Below are 19,669 nucleotides of genomic sequence, written 5' to 3' on the forward strand. Positions count from 1 at the left end.
GCAAGCTGGACTAACACAGGGGAGGGAAAGTAGGGAGGGAAGGCAGGGAGCTGTCAGACACGAGCCGAGCTTTGCTCTGAGACGCTGCATCCAGTTGGAGGCATTGTCGAATTTCCTCTCTGCACTGCATATGGCCTCTGCCTGGGGACAGACTGCACCTCAGGAGGCAGGCTGGGGCAGACTATTTTGGCCTGTCCTAGCCCCTAGGGAAACAGGGGCAGGTTGGGTAGGAGAACTCACGTTTGATACAGTGGTTGGTGCTGTTCGCTGTGGTCCATCCTGGGCAACACTGTCCCCCGCAAACATTCCTCCTGTGAAGTTAACAGAACCAGGTCAACATGAGAGTGCCCAGAACCAAGACTATTTCTAGACTCCTTCGGTAGATCTGGCTCCTCCAGGTGCAGCCTGTGAGAACACTGCTGTGCTGAAAGGTGGTCCGAATGCCACAGGGAGGCTGCCAGGAATTAGGCTGGGGGTCATGCAGCTCTAACTGGGACCTCACCGCGCTCCTCACATTGTGCCCCCAGAAACCTCCCCTTCTCACCTCTACCATGGAAATGACAGCACCTGTCTACCTGGGTGACTGCCATGGTTAAACAGGATAGAAATGCTTAGCACCTCATGCAAAGATGTCAGCTGGGACCATAAAGATGCTCAGCAAGGTCCAAGAGATTCAGCCATTGGCCAAAGCTACATAACTGTTAAAAGCCAGAACCTGATTTCAACCTGAGTTAGCCCAACTCCAAGCCAGGCTCCAACCCTGCACTGCCCCATGGAAGGAAAACAAGTGCCACACTTCTTGTCCTGCCAGAGAAGCTGTCCAGATGAGCAGCCTTCAGGACACACAGACGTGTTGCCTGCATCAAATGTGCCCTGCGAGGGCCCACGGTCTTCTCTGTGGGCCTGAGCGGGAGGCCGCAGGAGCAGTGCTCCAGGCTGTGTTGCGGGGGGCAAGCACTCGGTGCAAGCACGCTTTCCACTAGGGAAGGCGAATGGAATGCACTGAGGGGGCGGGGGCCTTCCCTAGTGACTCTGGTGCTGTCTCTTGCACATGAGACAATGGCATTTGGCCCAGGGAAGGGCACTCACCCCCCTTGCCAGAATCTTGCCCTCAGGTCTGGTGGGCACAGCAGCAATACCTGTGTTGCCCGCCCACGGCTCTCCATCTGCAGGCTGAAATGCCAAGGCCAGAGTGACTCCCCAGAAGAGCCCTGCCTGCAGACAACTCCTTGGGCCTGCCTCCTCCGCCCAGGCCAGGCTGGCTCTGGCTTCCAGGGCCATGACAGTGAGCTCAGTGTGCCCACTCAGTGCTCACTGGAACCAGCGGTGGCGGGGAGGGAGACACACAGAGGCCAGGGGACAGGGCGGGTGGCCATGCCTGGGATCTCTGTGGCCAGGATGGCAAGCATCTGGTCCCACTTAGATTGTTTGACATTTGAGTGGACCCCAAAGCTTGTGTGGTTTTGAGAGCCTTACAAAGAATTCAAAATAAATTCCTGCAGCTTGCAAAAGCTGCAGCCCATTCCTGGCCCTTTGGCCCAAAGTTGTGGGGAGCTGCTTCCCAGGGAGCTCCCAGAATGTACCACTAGTACCATTAGCTAAGGGCTCTGCCCCTTCCTGGCTCCATAGAGTCCTCCTGGGGTGGCTCAAGCCACCAGGCCCCAGGGGAGGGCTGAATCTCACACTCAGTGTTCTGCAAGTACGTCCTGGGGGAGGGGAAAAGAGCTCACCTCTTTGGAAGTGGAAGCTTCCTCCTCATGGGGAGCGGAGAAGTCTGCAGGAAGCAGCCTGCACACTGAGATTCTCCTAAGCTGGGGCCTGAGGTACCCCGAACACCGTGGACCAAGAAGCCTGCTTAGCTTGGGAGGTCACAGCCTGGAGCCCAGCCTGAAAAACTCCAAATACCCCTGGGAGAGCTTTGTGGCTGGCTGTAGGAGGCCAGAGGCCAGGCTGAGCTTCCCTGCCCATCGTGGTGTCCTGAGGAATATCAGGAATATGGCAAGAGCTCGCCAGAATCAAAGGCTTCCAGGCTTAGGCACCAGGCTGGGGTGGGGGGACATTCAAGAGTTGTAGGAACCCAGTGAAGGCCCCTCAGTGTCCCCACCCGGCTGACATGAATGTCTTGGGTATGTGCCCAGCAAGGAGGGCAGTGGGGAGCAGCCATCCTGCATGTTCTGGCCAGCACAGAGAGCACAGGAGCCTGGCTAGCAGGGCCCTCCAGCCCCCTGGCTTGGGCTCTCTGGATGCCAGCTTTCACAGCACTCGGAGATCACAGGAGAACCATCTTCCAGGTGACACCAGTCAGCAAACATTAGCTACATGTCTGGCAACCCCACTGGGGACAACTCCATCTAGGACAAATCTGGTCCTGCTGGCCCTTTGATGCCAACCCCCCATGGCTCTCCTTTGCCTCTACAAAGCCAGCCTGGCTGCCACCAGCCTGTGAAATCAAATGGCCTCTATTGCCCTTCCCCTCGGACCATCCACAGCACAGCTGTGCTCCACCACGCTTGTCCCATGTCTCCACAGATGTGCCCCGTGGAGGCCTCAGTTCAGGACACACACCCGGCCTGGAATGTGCCCCCCAGCTCACCAGACTTCCAGGCCAGGCACCACCTGTTTTGCATAAGTCTCTCACTGCCATCTTTCCAGCTTTCCTCTTCCCTGCGTGGCTGCCCTGTCTCTGCCTTGGGTATCCTGATGGCTCTTTCTTGCTTCCTTTGTGTGCTTAGCGCAGTATTAAGAAGACCAAATACTTCTGTGCGCCCCCCCCCCCCAACCCAGAATGAACAGCGCTGAGCCTAGGAAGGGGGATTTTCGGCCACGTGAACACAATATTCAGCAAGGCAGAGTCACATAGAGAGAAGGTGATTCCCTGCCCTGTGGTGACGCTAACCTGATCAGGGCAGGGGACAAATCTCCTTCAGTGGCTGTGTGCCCAGCTGGGTCCTCCCCTGGACACAGCCCAGCACCTCTTCTCCAGAGGGAGAGTTCCTAAGATAATGAATAGTGTCTGACTAGAAGTGAAGAACATTTTGTTTTCATTTCAATTTTCCTGCAGTTACCTTCTCTTTTGGACAAATAGTGCTACTTTCAACTTACGATAATGATACAAAGTTTCCTTTTAATTATGAATTTATTTATGTAGAAAAGTGAGTCAAACACTGTTTGTAACAGCAAAAACATGTAGCTCATAATAATGTCCAAAAACAGGATGGCAGATAAACAAACTGATACTTTTAGACAAAGAAGCAATACACAACAGTTAAAATAAATAAACTTGGACTAATTATATAAACGTTGTTAAATCTCAAAAATCTAATGAGGGGAAAAATAAATTGTAGAAGGAATTCTCCAATTCCCCCTATACGCTCTACAACGTGAGACCTTAAACTCATCTAAGTTTAAAATATACCAAAACATTGTGTAGTTTACAGATGCACGAATCTGTGGTGATGGCATAAAAGTACACATCGCCAGAAATCTGAAGAAGTGGTTAGCTCTAGGGAGACATAAATTTATAGAAATTTCAACTAAATGGGGGAACTACCTGCTCAGGCCCTCCTCCTGTTCTTCTCTTGGACAGGAGCTTTCTTTCTCTCAATAAATATATTCTGCTCATAAAAAAAAGAAATTTCAACTAAAACACTTAGAAGCAAAATACACCAAAATTTTTAGATCTGTGGGTTTGGGAGCTCTGTTATTTCCAGTACCATTTTGTATGCCTGTAAAGCTTCCTAATGTACTTTAAAATGATATGAAACAAAATACTATTCTTTTAACAGCATATTAAAGAAAATAATAAAAAAAAAGTTAAAAAGGGGGGGCCGGGGAGATGGCTCAGTGGAATAAACGCTTCCCTGGCAACTGCAAGGCCCTGATTTAAATCCCCAGTTCAAAAAAAAAAAAATTGAAGTAATAGAACAAGAGGGAAAAGGCAGAGGGGAAATATTCTGAAAGTGGTATGAGACTGGCTCAGAAACACTGAAGACCACAAAACAGCGAGTCTACAAGTCCCCTGGCAACAATGGACAAGTGTGGGAGTGGTGCCTGCTCTGATCACCGCGATGCTGTAAGGCACCTAGCACCATTCTTGCAGCATAACTAAAAAAATAATAATAAACCTTCACAGTCTACCACATTGGAAAGTCACAAAGGACAGAGGCCGGCTGTCTGTCTGTCGGTCGGTCTGTCGGTCTGTCGGTCTGTCGGTCGGTCGGTCGGTCGGTCGGTCGGTCGGTCTGTCTGTCTGTCTGTCTGTCTGTCTGTCTGTCTGTCTGTCTGTCTGTCATCTGTCTGTCTTAACCACTGCCACATCCCAGGATCCAGCATAGTGTTTGGCATATAGGAAAGCTTCCACAAATACTGTACGCAGTTATTTGTTGAAGAATCCCTGCGGTAGAGATATAGTTCCAGCCTCCACCAGTAGGTGGCGCTTCGCCCTTGGCTCTGAGCAGCCCATAAGGGCTGAGGAAGTCAAGGGGAGCACCGGCACTTGTCCCCTTCCCTGCTGCCAAGAAATGGCTGCCTGAGGTGCCTGGGATCCCACGACCTATGAACGCCTTGGCCAGCACCAGAGTGACGGGCTGGTGCTTGAGGAGTGTCGCGCCTGCCTGCCCCCTTGCTTCTCACCCCTGCTCTGGCCATCTGCTACCCACCGAAACCAGGCCATAGAGCTACACCCTCCTCTGAGGTCTTCAGCCACTCTGTCCCATGCTTTTGCATTTCCAGCGCTAGAAAGTACAGTCACGTTTCTGTTCATTTCTCCAGCTTGATTTTAAGTAATTGGGTTGCTGTCGCAGCAGGATAAAGCCTCCTCTTCTTTCCTGTGCTCAGCATGCACGCTTTTAGGAAGCAAGTATTCACTTGCTTGCTCAGGTCAGGGAAAAAACCCTGAAACACAGCAGGTGCTCCATTAATACTTGTTGAATAAGCCTGCGTGGGCATGACTTGGCAGCCAAGCCCTGGAGCGTGGAATTCATTCACCCTTTCAACAGCTCCTTAGGGAACGGCAGCTCTGTACCGACACTGTGCTAGGCACTGGGACACAGAAAGAGCAAACAATGTCCTGGCCTTCACAGAATTTACGTGAGTTGGGGGAAGCCAGAGCCTAAACATAAGCAGGACCAAGTCCTAGAGCAGATGTGGGGTCAGCAGGTGCCATGCTGTTCCCAGGGACTGAGCCCAACTGGAAACCAGCCCAGGCCAAGAAGGGCTGGCAGAGCCCTTCCTAGAGTTCCCTATGGCCTGACTCAGCCTCTCACCGCCGGTGGCTCCAGTGTCCTTGTTGTGAAAGCACCTGTCACATCCAAGCAAGGGGTGTCCCCGGCACTCTGCACCCATTATACTCCGGATGGGAGTTTCAGAGGGGCAGGCAGCTCAGGATGTAACAGCCCTCTAAGAGGCTGAGGGTGGTTGGGGTGAAGAGTTGAGCTGGGTATGGTAGTGCAGACCTGTGATCCCAGCATTCTGGGAAGCTGAGGCAGGAGAATCACAAGGTCAAAACCACTGTGGGCAATTTAGTGACAGCAAAGAATCCTGTCTCAAAATCAGTAAATAAGGGATAGCGATGTAGCTCAGGGCAAAGACCCTGTTCAATCCCTGCATTCAACTGAAAAAAGAAGGAGAGGAGGGAAGGAGGGAGACGAAGAAACTAACACCAGAGACAGAACACCGCAGAGCTGGAGGGAAGCTTAGCCCAGCAAAGCGAGCCAATGATACTTAGATGCGCGCACACAGACCCAGTTTTCCACAGCCAATTCGAGCAGATTTCCTGCCCCAAGGGCCACCGAAGCCTTAGTCTATGCCTACACCTGGCTGGCTGCAAGCCCAGGCCAACCGAGCCCCTGTCCGTACTCTTGCCTGCGCACCGGAGTCGCAGGTGCCCCCACGCGGAGGAGCGTCCATCATGGGTGCCGGAACCCCCACCCCGTCCCACACCCACGCTGAGCTTACCAACCTCCCCAGGGACGCCCAGCACCCACTCATCTGTCCCCTCCCCGGGTCCTCTTGAGTCCCCACAGCGCAGCGAGCGCGGGTGAAAGCTGTTTCTTGGGATGCGGGAGGGGCGTGGGCGCCTCGAGGATGGCCCGACGTTGGGGTTTGGGGTGAGCTATGAAAGGGTGAATAAGTTGATCTTTGCCTCTGGCAGCTCTTTCCCGGCGCTGCTGAAGACGCAGCCGAAGGGCAGGAGTGCGCACCCTCGCCTCTCCCGTGCACCGCTCCGCGAAAGGCGCCCCGAGCTGGCAGGGGCCCCCTCCCCGCGCCTCCCTCTCCCGCGCTCACCCCGTGAGCCGCCCTCGCGGTGCAGCCCCCGGCCGCTGCGAGGTCCCGGCCCGGGGCGCGGGCTGCGGGGGGCTCGGGGCGCCGCTCCTTCGAGTCTGCGCAGGTGGCTGGGCTCGACGCGGCTGCTGCGCGCGGAGTGGCCGCCCGGCCTCCGCCTCGGCGGGCCTCCAGGCGCTGCCCCAGGCCGGCTGGGTCCGCTCGGCGGGCGGCGAGCCCGGGCCGGGTGGGTCCGGCTCCCGGAACAGACTGTACACCTTGGGCGCTGCGGGGCGACTGCCCGCGGGGCGCCACGGCCGGCTCGCGTCCCCCGCAGCCAGCTCGTATCTGCTGGCCGGGCTCCTCTGCGCTTGCCCCGCGTCCACTAGGAGAGCCAGCGCCAGCGGCAGGAGGACCCTGCAGGGGGTCCCCGGGCGGCCCGCAGCGGCCGGCGGCCTCATGGCTCCTCGGCGAACGTCCCGGCGCGGGGTCTGCGCCCGAGCCGCCCCCTCTGCGCTGGGCTCCAGCACGCCGCCGAGGGGAGCAGCGCGTTTTATTTTTGGAAACCTCCAGCGTGCTTCCGACTCTTTTATCCACACCGCGCCCCTCCTCGGAGGGACAGCTCGGCCCCTCGATACGCGCAGGGAGCGGAATTCCAGCTACACCCACTTGGCGCGGGGACCGGCGGCGGCGAGCGGGGTTAACCCGTGAGGAGCTGCGGCCGCCGGCGTCCCCGCCCGCGAGCTCGGGCAGCCCACCTGTCGCGCGGCCGCCGCCCGCCCCGCCTCTCGGATCCGGAGTCGAGGCCACCGAGGCAGCCTCGCGCTCTTGAGGGCGGCCAGAAGAGGCGCGGACCCCCGAGGGACCCGGACGGGTTCGAGCTCGGAGCCCCGGCCCTTTGCCGCCCCCTGCGGGGGCCGGAGGCGCTGGGCAGCGCGCGGACGCGGGGTGCAAGGCCCGGGAGAGGCGCCCCCTCACGGCGCCGCGCGCCCTCCGCACCCCGCGCTCCGCGGACCTCGGCTCCCGCCGGTGGCGTCCAGATCCGGCCGGCCTCGGCCTGGGGAACAGCGGCTGCTGGGAAAGGGGTCTTCCTCTCCACGGGGCCTCTGGGATAAGGTCACCCAGGGAGGCAGCCGTGCCAGAGGAGGAGGTGGAACCCAGGCCTCCGGCCCCTTGCTAGCTCGCTCACACGTAGCTCCTTGGACGCCACCTGGGCCCATTCCCCGGGAACCTGCTGAGAGAGGGGCTCTGCGAGACCACTAATCCGGTGTGTGCCCCAGCGGGTGGGGCTCCCGAGCCAACGACCTGTCATCCGAGTGTAATCAGGTGATGGTGGCTTTCATCAGTGCCCTGGCCCCACCCCTAAAGGACCGGGCCTGTAGGGCAGCCCAGAACGCATTTGCACATCCTGCTGCTTCCTAGGGAGGCAGCGAGAAAGAGCAGGAAGGAGACCCTGCTTACTACTTCTGCGTATACAAAGCAGCCACAGATGCCACCTAGTGTGGGCGGAAAGCCTCAGCCCTCGGCGTCGGCCACAGAGCCTCTGCGCTGAGACCCCTCTCTGGCTCCACGCTTGTCCCCGAAGCTACACTGGCCCTTCTGCTGTTGTGCTCCCTCTACCTGGATCACCGCCTCACCTCGTGGGTGAAAGGCAGCTCCGGCTGGCCTGAGCGCAGCCCAGCGTAGACCTCCTCTCCCACTCCAAGTTTTCACTTTCTCACATACCCTACTTTATCCATCACTGCAAGGAGCAGTTTAAGTGATCTCATTATTTCTTTGTGAAACTGGTCATTTGAATGGGTGTTCTTATTCAAGAAGAAGCATGTTTTTTCCACTTAAGCCTTCAACCATACTCTATTAAATTTCCCTTTCCTTTCCACACTGACATTTCCGGCAGCGTCCTTGGCTTGCCCACCTCTACCAGACACAAGAACACCTTCATTTTTATGATTAATGCCAACTTTCAGGCATTGCACAGACTGCTATTTAAGTCAGGACCTCATACAGTTTAATCAGTATCACATCCAATTTAATTCTCCTCCGCTCCCCCCACAGGCTGCCTTCTAGCTGGAGACTCCATAGGGGAGAGTGAGGTAAGGTCTGTTTCTGTTTTTCCTTTCGTGTCTCCTCTGTGTCAAGGTTGGGCAAGAAGTATCAGAGAAAAAGTAGCAAAGTCTTGCAGAGCAGGCGTCCTTGGCGGACAAGTGCCAAGCACAGACTCCCGTGGACACATGTCTGGGTCCTGCGGGCCTTCCCCTCTGCATTGCCCTGCCAAAGCACTCTCTGGTCTGGCTCTTGAAGGTTTGCATATCTTACCTACAGGAGACGTTCCAGTCCATGCCAGGCAAGGCACTGAAGAGACAGCCCCTCCTCAGCCGGCCACAAGGCCACTCCAGCCCGTCAGTTCTCCGGGCAGGAAGTGCATGTCTCTGTGAACAGCCTCAGTCACTAAAGACATGTTAGGTTCATCCAAGAACTTCTGGCTGTGCTTTTTACAGTGGAGTACCTGCAACTGCCAACAGCTCCTCTAGCATCTACAGAAGGTCTGCTATATGAGTTATGTCATTCAGTTTCCATTGCTGTGACAAAATACTTGAGCTAACTTCAAAGGAGGAGAAATTCACTTGGGCTCACAGTGTCACAAGTTTCAGTCCATGGTTCCTTGGTCTCATTGCTCTGGGCCTATGCTGAGATTCAGGGTAAGGAGTTGTGATGAAGCTAAGCTTTTTGCTTTATGGCATGTAGAAAGCTCAGAAGACAGAATAGGCTGCGAGCCCACCATCTCCTTCCAAGGCATGCCCACCCAACGACCTCCCTTCCTCCCGCTAGGCCTCCACCACTACATTTCACACACCCCCTCTAACAGCATCATCAGCTGAGGACCAAACTTTCCACACATGAGACTCTGGGGGACACTGAAGATTCAACCAGAACAAGTCAGGCCAGCTCTTCTTGAAGGGGATTGGCCTCTCCAGGTCCTCTTCACTTGTTTGTGTTGAAAAGTACCCTCAGGGGGGGGCATGACCCTAGCTCAGGCCTTTAAGTGGCTGCTTCCACAAAGCTCTCAGCCTCAGGTTGCTGGAGTTCGAACCTCACAACTCTCCCGCTGGCCAAAAGTGCCCTGAAGCCATTCGAGGAAGAAAAAAAAAAAAAATCCTTATTCCATTGGGGCTGGTGAGATGGCTCGGTGGTCTGAGGCACCTACTTGGAGCAGGCTCGGCGGGGCCACGGTTCAATCCCCCAGTGCCACCGCAAGCCAGCCAGCCCCGCCCCCTGGTGGGCTGGGCTGGCCACACACACATTAAAAAAATAATAATAATAAAAAAATTAAAAAAAAAAAAAAAGAAAGAAAAGTACCCTCAGGGGAAGTCTCAGCCCTATCTACTGACTTAAACATTCTCTACCTCAGCCACCTTTCTCCTTTTCTTCTGTAATCTGGAACCAAGGGGTGTCAGTTGGTAGTGTTGAACCTCTTCTGCCTTTAGTGAGGTGTCTTGTCCATATTTTTAGAATGTGGGACTCTTTTGTTCTAGTCTTTGTTGTTTCTGTAGAGATGTTAAGACTACACAAATCTCATGCAATCATTTATAAAATTTACTCTCTGTAGTGGGTTTTTTACTGGTGGTCAACTTGTTACACCCAGCTGAACTGAGCTTGCACGGTACTGGGCGTGGAAGGCACACTTGAGAATTGCTGCCAGAAGCATAAGAGGCAGAACTGGGGCCAGTGAGATAGCTCAGTAGACTAAGCATCTGCTTAGGTAAGTGCAGGGACCAGGGTTCAATCCCTGGCATCACATGCCATGCTGGCCCTGCTCCCAGGCATACTGAGCTGGCCACCAAGACTAGGTGTGGTGGCACAGACCTGTAATTCCAGCGCTGGGAAGGCTGGAAACAGGAGGATCACTATGAGTCTGAGCTGCATAGTGAGACCCTGTACCAAACACATGAATAAGAGGAAGGAGGAGGAGGAAGAGAAAGAGGAAGAAGAAGAGGCAGAATGGAGTAGCTGTTTAGAAGCTGTTAGGGAAGCTGCTTGGAGAAGCTGTTGAAACTGCTGGAAGCTGGTGGCTCTCTTGGGCTGTTCTGCTGGGTGACCTTGTCCTGCTGGCTTTCTGGATGAACTTGGCTTTTCTTGTTGGAGGACCTCAGGACCTTGTTGTCGCTGAGAATGGCTGCGGTTCACTTTGGGGGAGCGCTGGTCCACATCTTGAGCATCGCTTCCTGGCTCTGGAGGGGAGGATGGTGCACTGCTCAGCCTCATGGAGAAATTTGTGTTGGCTTTACTGAGGGGAACTCAGCTTTCCTTATCACTGGAGGAGCTTGAGACTTCACTGCTGCTGAGGGCTGCGGTACATTTGAGGAGAACTCTGACACTTACCTTGGGCATTGCTTCCTGGCTCCAGTCGGACCCCTCAACCTGCTGGCACAGAGCCTTCATCCACTGGCACAGACTTTCTAGCTTCAGCACTGACCTTGGGCCTTCCCAGTGCGGATCCATGAAATAGGCCTGCATGAGACTTCGCTGTGGGCTCTAAGTCTCCAATTGGACTTGTGGGAGGCATTGTTGCAAGAGCTAGCTTTTTAGCTGGACTCATGCAGAACATTAGGATCCAGGCCCTCAGGTGGATTCTTTGGTCTTTAGTGTATGGACAGATTTCCTGCACTCCTTGTATATGATTCTTTGGGAAATTATAAAATAATCTTATAAAATGTGTCTTGTATTGTTCCCCTTGCAAAACCCCAAGCCTCAACACTCTGATTTCACAAGCCACAGTAATATCTTTAAATTTGATGTCTTGCTCTTCACTCATCTCTCGGGTGTAAGGAGCTGCTCCAGAACTTAGAACTGTGCTTGAGCATAAGAGATGGCCAAGAAATACATGTTCAATGAGCAGCTAATCCAATGAATGAAAGAATAGTCTCAGGTAGGGAGGACTGGGATTATTAGACCCACTGTAAGAGAGAAAAACTGAGTTCTGCATGGTAGCTACTGGTCCACGTTCCTGTCCTGCTGACCCTACAGATCCCCTTGAGGCTACTCCTTACGTTTTGTAATGGATGCCTCTTCAATTCCCAGAATGCCCGCTTGCCTATCTTCCCAGCGACGGGAGCCTCAGCTCTGTGCCAACCCCCTGGCTGGTGTCCATGGAGCTCTCAGTTCCAGGCTCCCTTCCTCTCCCCACTACTACCTGCCCTTTTCCTTCAGAGCTCGTGCCTCCATCCCTGCATCCTCACCTCAGATCCCCAAGAGCCTCTCAAGGCAGAAACCTTGGCATCCTCTTCGTCCCTGAGCTATTTTTTCCTCCTCTATGTCCAAGTCATTATTACTGCTCCATCTCCTCCGTCTGCATTTCTGGAAGTCTGCCGCCCATTCAGTTCCTCAGCACTCGCCTGGCCAAAAGCTTCACACAGACACTCTTCCCTCACCAGCCGACGCCCCTCCTGCACCTCCCTGAGCACAAGGTCCTTGGCATTCTCGCCCTGGGCCCTACCCTCACGTTGCCTCCAAAGCCTTGCGCACCCCTCGGCCTCTCCCATGCCACCTCCATCTACACTCATGCCTCCTTTCTTTGACCCTATGGTGCAGCTCTGCAGGGCCTCCTCTCCCATAAACACTTGAGTGTTTTGGTTTTTTTTTCTTTTGAAGCTTAAAATTTATGGAGCTTAAATAGCTGGTCTGAGCACTGTATGCAACATAAATTGGCTCGTTTAGGCAGCATTACGATTTCTAGGGATACAAGGAATCTGGGGCTGGGGGTGGGTGCTGGTTGCCCGAGATCACACAGCTGATACAGAGCAGATACAGGATCATTTCCCACCCGAGCCCAAGATTTGAAGCCCACACACTCCTGCCGCAACCCTGGACCCTTCTCACAATTGCAGGGGACCTTCTCACCCCCACTGCGATCCTCATGCAGCGTGATTCCCAAATGCTTCCTCCCTGCCGCCGACAGCCAATTGCCCACTCACCATGTGTCACTTCCCCATGCCTAAGGAGGCAGAATTCTGCTAAGCCTACTCATTCATCTCGTGGGTCTGAGGAGCGGAATCCTCTCTGGGAACCCTGAAGCCTCAATGAAGGGCTCTAGCAGGGCAAGATTTGCCCCGATGCTGTACCAAGTGGGGAATGGCAGCCTGCTAGACACACACAGCCACCTAATTGCTTTCCCATGTTCTGCTCGAATAATGCTGGCAGCCAAAGAGCTACCAGAACCTGAACGAATGTGGTAAATACGGGCCAAGAAACAAGGACCACATTTCTGTTCCCTTTGCTGAGACCCAAATTCCCAACAGAATTCCAAGGATTTTTCTCCCTTGAAAGTGACTGGATCTCCAGCTCTGAATTCCTCTCCCCTGGAGAGCTTGTTCTCCTGCTCAAAACAAATAACACATTTTGTGGTTCCTCAGGGGTCCCAACAGCCAGAGGAACAGTGATGGCCCCCAGCCTTCCAATGGGAGCCGCTCTCAGGGTTTGGGCAGCCGGACTCCAACAAGGCACTGCCTCAGCCAGTAGATCAGAAGGAGGCGGACACAGGCCCTCCGTGCGAGACCTTCAGGGCTCCCGGTGGCTGCCAGGATGCTCCACGTCAGACACTGAGGCTGGCACCCCCTGTGCCCACAGCCACACCTCCTGGGCTGCCCGTGCCCATCTCTTCCAGGGAGCACAGCGTGCTGGCCTGACTGCCAGCCAAGCGTGGCAGCCACATCACCGATGCCCTTGCAGCCTCTCACTGGGAGTGCTCTGGGAGAGGCTTCCTACACCTCTGCCTTGGACGCTTGTCTTCTGAAGCGAGCTCATGCTGAGCTCCAACTGAAAATTGAGCTAATGATGCTCTTGCTTGCTACTCCCTCCTTGGGACAAATTAGATAGCTGGCTTGAGGCGGTGCATAAGTTAGTGCTGTTCTGTTCATTAGCACTGATGGTACCAGGCCCTGTGCTGCATTCTCAGTTACTTGCTCATTTAACTTCACAATAATCTCATAAAAGAAGCACTACTGTTTCATCACATAACAAAGAGATGAAAACTCAGAGAGGTAAAGTGACAAAGCTAGAGACTGGTGACAAAGCAAGACAGTCCAGTGGCAGACACTGAGCCAGTGCCAGCTCCTGGGCAAGGCAGATCATCTCCAGCTCCGCTTTCTGCAAAGCAGCAGCTCTTAGCATCCTCTGTGTGGCACCGCTGGTGTCCCACAGCAGGGCTGTCTCGGGGCAGCCCCACCCACACACCCCACCCCGCTCGAGCTGCTTCCTGACTAAGGTCCACTTTGGGTGGAAGCAGACGAAGGCTGGTGTGGTAAGTTTCTGGGACTCTGATTTCCAGTTACCAGCAAGAGTCAGGTTCATCCCGCACCCAGTGGCCAGCTCGGCTTCTCTTTGGGGATGAGAAGGGGCTCGGACGAGTGTCCACGTGGTGCGGGGTGGCAGACATCACACTTCCCGTTTCACTATAACCCAGAGGGCTGGGTTCTGAAGTGCAAGGCCACACAGCTAGCAGTCAAGCCAAGATTCATCTGAAAAGCCCCAACTGCTCCAAGCCCGAGCTTTTCCACAGCGGCACACCGCATTTACCCGGGGACCATCTGCAATGACACGAAATGGGCCGCTCTCCAAAATTCCTGAGTTTAGCTGGGGAGATAGCTTGGTAGTCTAAGCGCCTGCCTGGCAAGCACAAGGACCTAGATTTGATCCCCAGTACCACATCAAGCCAGCCACCGAAACTAGACGTGGTGGCACATGCCTGTAATCCCAGTACTGGGGAGGCTGAGACAGGAGGATCACTAAGAGCCCGAGCCGCGTAGCAAGGCCTTGTACCAAATAAATTAAAAAAAAAAAAATACTGATTTAATTCTGTTTCTCTTGATGTCCAAGCACAGTGGGCTAGTCTGAAAGCTCTGTGAATTTAGCTCTAAGCTTAGGCATCAGGAATTTATTTACCTGCATAAATTCTTTCATCCCTGGCTGGAGGGAAATCTAGAGCTCCTGGATACTGCAGCATAACTCTGGAAGCAGAGGGCCTCAAAGCGTGCACAGAACCTGGGAGCAGCTGGCACACCTCCACGCTTTCCTCCCAGGAGACCATGGGACTTCCTGCAGCGACTGGGGGGTGAGGGCACAATTGTACACTGGATGATTCTTTGCAAATACCCAGGAAGAAAACCCTGTGGCCCTGGGGTCTCCCAGCCTGTGCCCGCCTTGGTGAACTGCTGGAACACAGTGGCACTCCTCACACCTCGAGGGACGAGGGTTGTGAGGGCAGAGAAGAAGGGGTACCATGGGGTCTTTCTTAGAGGGCCTCAACCAGAACCCCATCCTCACCTCTCAGAAGAGAAGAGGACTCCCTCTGCCCTCATGGGCCAGCTCTGCTTCCCCTGGGTCACGCGTCTGGGTCAGGGACAGTGAGCTCTGTGCTGGTGCCTAAAATGCCCTCTAGGACCCTGAGGCCTGGGGCCCAGGACCCTGAACATTCCCAGAAAAGACCATCAGCACCCTAGGGTGGGGGAGCCGCAGCCAGACCCAACACCCGTGCGTCTGCGTGACTCATCGTGGTTTCCGTCCACTCGGGTCTGAGTGCCTGGGCCCAGGGCCTCGGGGAGGCTGTAATGTAGGCTGGCCCTTCGCCCATTAGGGCTCAGCAGACAAAAATTAAAGATCTCACCCCTCAGGAACTCTCGCAGACACGGAGGCAGACGCTGCTCTGCGCTCTGCCTCACAGGGCAGAGCTCGGGCCAGCAGAGGCTGGCGGCCAAGAGGGCTGAGCAAGCGGCAGCTTCAGCAACTCCCCACCCCCAGGCAGGCACAGAGCCTGGCGCTAACCACTCTCCCTCCCTCCCTTGTCCTTGCCCGAGGGTGGCAGTATGACCAGAGTCTCCTCAGCTGCACCTTAGTCCTCCCCACCTCTGCCTGAAGACAGCTCTGAAGGTAAAACAAGGCTGTTTACCTTCCAGGAGAAACAGAAGGGTTAAAGGTTCACCCGGGAGCCCTTCAGGCATTTTCTGGCAGCCCAGCTCTGCGCAGGTCCCTCCCTGGCTCAGTGCCCTCAGCTCCTCCAACTAACGTTTAAAGCCAGCTTACCCCATTTGCTTCCAGCTTCCTCTTCCTCATCCCTCACTGTCCCTCACTCATTTCCTCTGCATGTTGTGCTCCCTACCAGCCTTGTTTGTACCTTACGCCCCATCTTAAAGGCTACCTCCCCAAGAAGACTTCTAGATTTCTCTCTCCATCCGGAAACTTCACTGCCTCTTCTGAGTCCCTGTAGCTACGTGCTTCTTCTGCCCTGTCGCGTCCACAGCTCAGAAGGAAGAGCACTGGGGCTTGCAACTCCAGCCTCAGCACAACTGTTCGCCAGCTCTGTGGCCTGGACCTGGCCAGTTTCCTCATCAGTAAAGCAGGTCAAGAAGGTGCGTTTCATTAAAGTACCTGCAGGCAGGTGCAGGGGCTGGGGTTTGACCTCCGGGCACGCTGAGAGGGCAATGAGACTGGTGTAGCGGCTGGTGCCTGCAATCCCAGCTCTTGGGAGGCTGTAAACAGCGGATCACTACCAGTCTCATCTAGTGGTGAGACCCGGAGCACCCTGTAGACCCTTCCCCCAAAATACACACACACACACACACACACACACACACACACACACAGACCACTTTCAGAGCGCAGAAGAAGCAAAACAGCCTCCTTTCACTGGCTGGTGGTCTAGGTTTTTCGGATCTTACTTGAATGCAGACATTATTGCTTGTTGGATGATTCAGATTCTCTCTGAAAGTTTGAGCTAAGAAACATGACTGGAAGTAAAATGAAGAAAAAAGTCTCTTCCGCAGAGCACCCAGCCCAGTGGGGTTCCCACAGCCACAGCATCATAAAGTCACAAAAGGGGAGAGATTTGCCCAGGCTGGGACAGGTGGTATGCAACTCAGGGATGGGGAGAACTGGGGGTTCAGCCCTGGATGCTGTCAAGGGAGCGGCCCTTGGTCAGCTCAGGAGGCCTGTGACTGTGGACCGAAGAGGAGGCCGAGGGCCACTGTGTACTATGCCAGCCTGTGCAGGGCCCTGGGCAGCTCTGGAGCAGCAGCTCTTCCATGCAAAGCAGCTAAAGCCTCATCATGCCAAGGAGCATGGGCCGGCTCTGATCCTGCCTCCGCCCCCTGCATGTCTCCCTGCACCCACACCTCCCCTCCTTGGGCCTCAGTTTCTCAATGATACAAAGAATGGCTTTTACTGGATGACTTTGCATCCCTGTCAACACCAAGATCCAGCTGGAGGAGAAGACAGACAAGGGGCAGTTGTGGACACTGAGGCCCAAGAGGGAGAGACACTTGTCCAAGGTCACATGACCTACTATTGGCAACACACAGCCCTTGTAGCAGGGTCTTCTGGCTCCCAGGCCCTTCAGCTCTTTCATCCGCTCCAGGAAGCTGGGGGTATTCAGCTGTCCAGGCCAGAGAAGTCTAGTCTCTGTGCATGTCAGAGTGCGGCCTTGGACCTAAGAACATGGCTAGCAGGAAGGCCACTGGGGGAGAGGGAGGAGGTTAGGATGTCCTGGAGAAAAGCTGTCAGTGTGTCCCTCTTCTAGTTGGCAAGAAGAATGGGGAAAGGCCCATGGTGACTGAGGGGAAGCGGTCCCCACTCTCGGCTGAGCCCTTGCTCCATGGAACATCCACGCACTCACTCTCTGGCCTGCCTCATTGCTGAAACCTGCAGCCTCAGCCCCAGGCACACTGTCCTTAGGGCCCGGACTCACTCGCCCTGCCTGAGATGTATCTAAGCACCCGCTTCCTAAGCAAGCCTGTTTGGCTCGGGTCTGGTGCCTTCCCATCCCACCACACTTGCAATGTGTGCCAGGGACCGGTGCGAGGGGCTGGCTGTGATCTATACAGAATTGGCACAACCTTTCAGCTCATGGTAAGACGGATAACTGCACACGGTGGGGGCAACTTGGGCACATTTCTGAGTCCTACATTGTGAAGGCTAAGGAGGAGTCCACCACATGGGGAAAGGTCACACCAAGGACAATGTGGTGCGTATGCGAAGGCTGAACAATTGCCAGGATTACAGGCAGCTTGCATGGCTGAAGTTGAGCTAGGACAGTTGTGGGAAGGAAGGAATCCAAAGGGATAGGCTGGGGCCACTGTGTGGAAAGTTTATCTCTCGTGAGCTCCACTAGATAAAAGGGACCTACCTAAGGCGGCAGCTGGCCCTGGAGTGGACAGATTACCCATCTGGAATCCCCACACCAATGTCTTCTGGTTGACGGCAAGAAGTCACTTCCATGAAGATCTCCATCAACCCACCCAAAACCTCTGCAGATAAACAGTGGGCACAAAGCAAACTGGCTTGTCGTGCCTAAAGCAGTCCTCCCCCCAGTCCAACCAGCCTGTCACCCACTTGTGTTTCCTTTCGTAGAAACAGTTGCCAATATAGCAGGCTGGCATGGCCCCCAGCTCCTGGTGCCTTGGCCTACTGATGACCCACTGATGCCCCCTTCCTGACTCTCCTTTTATACAATGGCTTTCTAACCCTTGTCTGAATTCCCCATTCTCTTCTCCCCATGGGTTCCTTCGGGGACTCGGCAGGCTGCTGTGCCCCAATCTCACTCTCACTTGGCCTCAGGTCCTGTCTCACTCTCACTTGGCCTCAGGTCCTGTTCTGATCCCAGGAGCTCACATTGCCTGGGGGGCATCACACCTGGGTGTCACAGTGGACCTCTCCCGGGCCCTGACCTGCAGCTGCCCTCCCAGCTCTACTTCATGGGTAGGGAGGCCCCATGTACTCAGCATCAAGCAGACAGCAAGGGTATGCCTGGTGCACACTGTCAGCCCTTACTGCATGGCACCAGTGTTGTCGAGAAGGTGGCAGAGGATACTCCCTATCTTCATACAGCTTTCTGTACAGTAGGGTATAACGTTAATCCAAAACCAGCATCCAGTCCTGGCTGAGAGTAAGGATGACAAGTCAGGGCGCCTCTAGCGGGGGGTGCCTCTGGGCTGGGCCAGGAGTCTCGTCCAGGAGAAGGTGGAACGATGGTAAGGAGGAAGCAAAAGCAGCGACCACAGGCTCAGGTTCACAAAAGTGAGCTACATCAGTCCCTACCCCACTGCCTTTTGCTGTGAGGCTGCTGATCAGAAAATGTTCCTGTATTTTAAGGACACTAAAATGAAATTCAAATAACACTAATGTTCATGTATGTGGGCTGGGATGTCTGGAGCCCATGGTGATGCATTTGGCATTTGTGTAGCTGTCGGAAACTGCTGTTCCCACATTGATGGGTGGATGGAGTTCTCTGAGATCTATACTCATGTGTGAGACAGGGCTGTGACCTCTGTTGGGAGGCTGTGACCTCCATAAGACTTCCCACAATTAGGAATCAATGGGGGCTGGTGAGATGGCTCTGTGGTCTAAAGCACCTACTTGGAACAAGCTTGGCAAAGCACAGGGACCGCGGTTCAATCCCCCAGCACCACATGCCAGCCAGCCCCGCCCCCTGGTGGGCTGAGCTGGCCACACACACACACACACACACGCACGCACGCACACACAATAAATAAATAAATAAATGTTTAAAAAAAAAGGAATCAATGGATCCTTTGGATCAAATTTTCACAGGAGATAGGAGTGGAGAAAGAAGGAATAAAACTGGAAGATAGATGCAACATGTAAATTGACTTAGAGAAGTTGAGACGTAATGCTTGCTCTGATAGCAGTTCGTGTGAATGACCTGAATTGTGGGGACAGAAAACAAGGTACAGAGGCTGTTGTAAGGGAAGAAAGCAGTGAGTCACAGTTGAAAATGAACTAAGGATGTCACCTCCTGAAAGATCTCACACCATCTTGGGTGGCATCAGGTCTAGGAGCAGGGATGTTAACGGTGTACTCCAGGACCTTCAGGCATGGTGAAAGCTTTGCCCTTAATTCTGCTGCCAAGTTTTAAGTGACATATTCCAACCCTGATGCACTTCTGGGGTAAGTGAGCTTCAGTGAAGATGAATGCATCCTAGAAGAACAGCTAAAAGACAGGACAAGAGAAATCTTGGTGCAGGAGATCTGACAGTCCTTAAGTGTTTGAAGGGCAAGAAAGAGATTCAGCCTGTCCTGTCTCACGGTTGATTGCTCTAACGGACAAGCTCCAGGGCTGGGGCTGTGCTCCGGGATGAGGACTTGCCCGGCGCGCTTGCGGCCCTGAGTGCATCCCCACCCCGTCCTAAAGAGGGAGCTCACAGTGCACTGCCCCTGCAGCTCCTCCCTCATCCCCTCAGTGGCCACCCAGCATTGCTCCAGGTGGACAGAGTGCCAGCTTTCACTTTCTCTGGTTGCTATGGCCTCTGTCTAGATGTCCCCCAAAGCCTCACGGGGCCCTAGGCGGGCCTTTGCCGAGCTGGCTGGGTCTAGAATGTGTGGTGCTGGGACCAAGGGCGTG

At 54.5% G+C, this 19,669-nt stretch overlaps 1 protein-coding gene across 8 annotated transcripts in view; it reads right to left on the reverse strand.

Annotated features, from left to right (window-relative positions):
* The window catches only part of Ltbp2 (latent transforming growth factor beta binding protein 2), an 88,514-nt gene extending 81,636 nt beyond the window's left edge, over window positions 1-6,878 (reverse strand). For all 8 annotated transcript variants that reach the window (XM_023703601.1, XM_023703597.1, XM_023703620.1 and 5 more), the window contains exons 1-2: window positions 6,286-6,878; window positions 241-311 (exon numbers count right to left, since the gene is read on the reverse strand). In XM_023703601.1, the coding sequence (XP_023559369.1) occupies window positions 241-311; window positions 6,286-6,722 (508 nt within the window). In that variant the 5' untranslated portion in view covers window positions 6,723-6,878. The remainder of the gene's footprint in view (window positions 1-240; window positions 312-6,285) is intronic.
* Between the last annotated feature and the right edge of the window lie 12,791 nt (window positions 6,879-19,669).

This window comes from Octodon degus, unplaced genomic scaffold, assembly GCF_000260255.1.
Source record: "Octodon degus isolate 3935 unplaced genomic scaffold, OctDeg1.0 scaffold00007, whole genome shotgun sequence".
NCBI classification, from domain to species: domain Eukaryota; kingdom Metazoa; phylum Chordata; class Mammalia; order Rodentia; family Octodontidae; genus Octodon; species Octodon degus.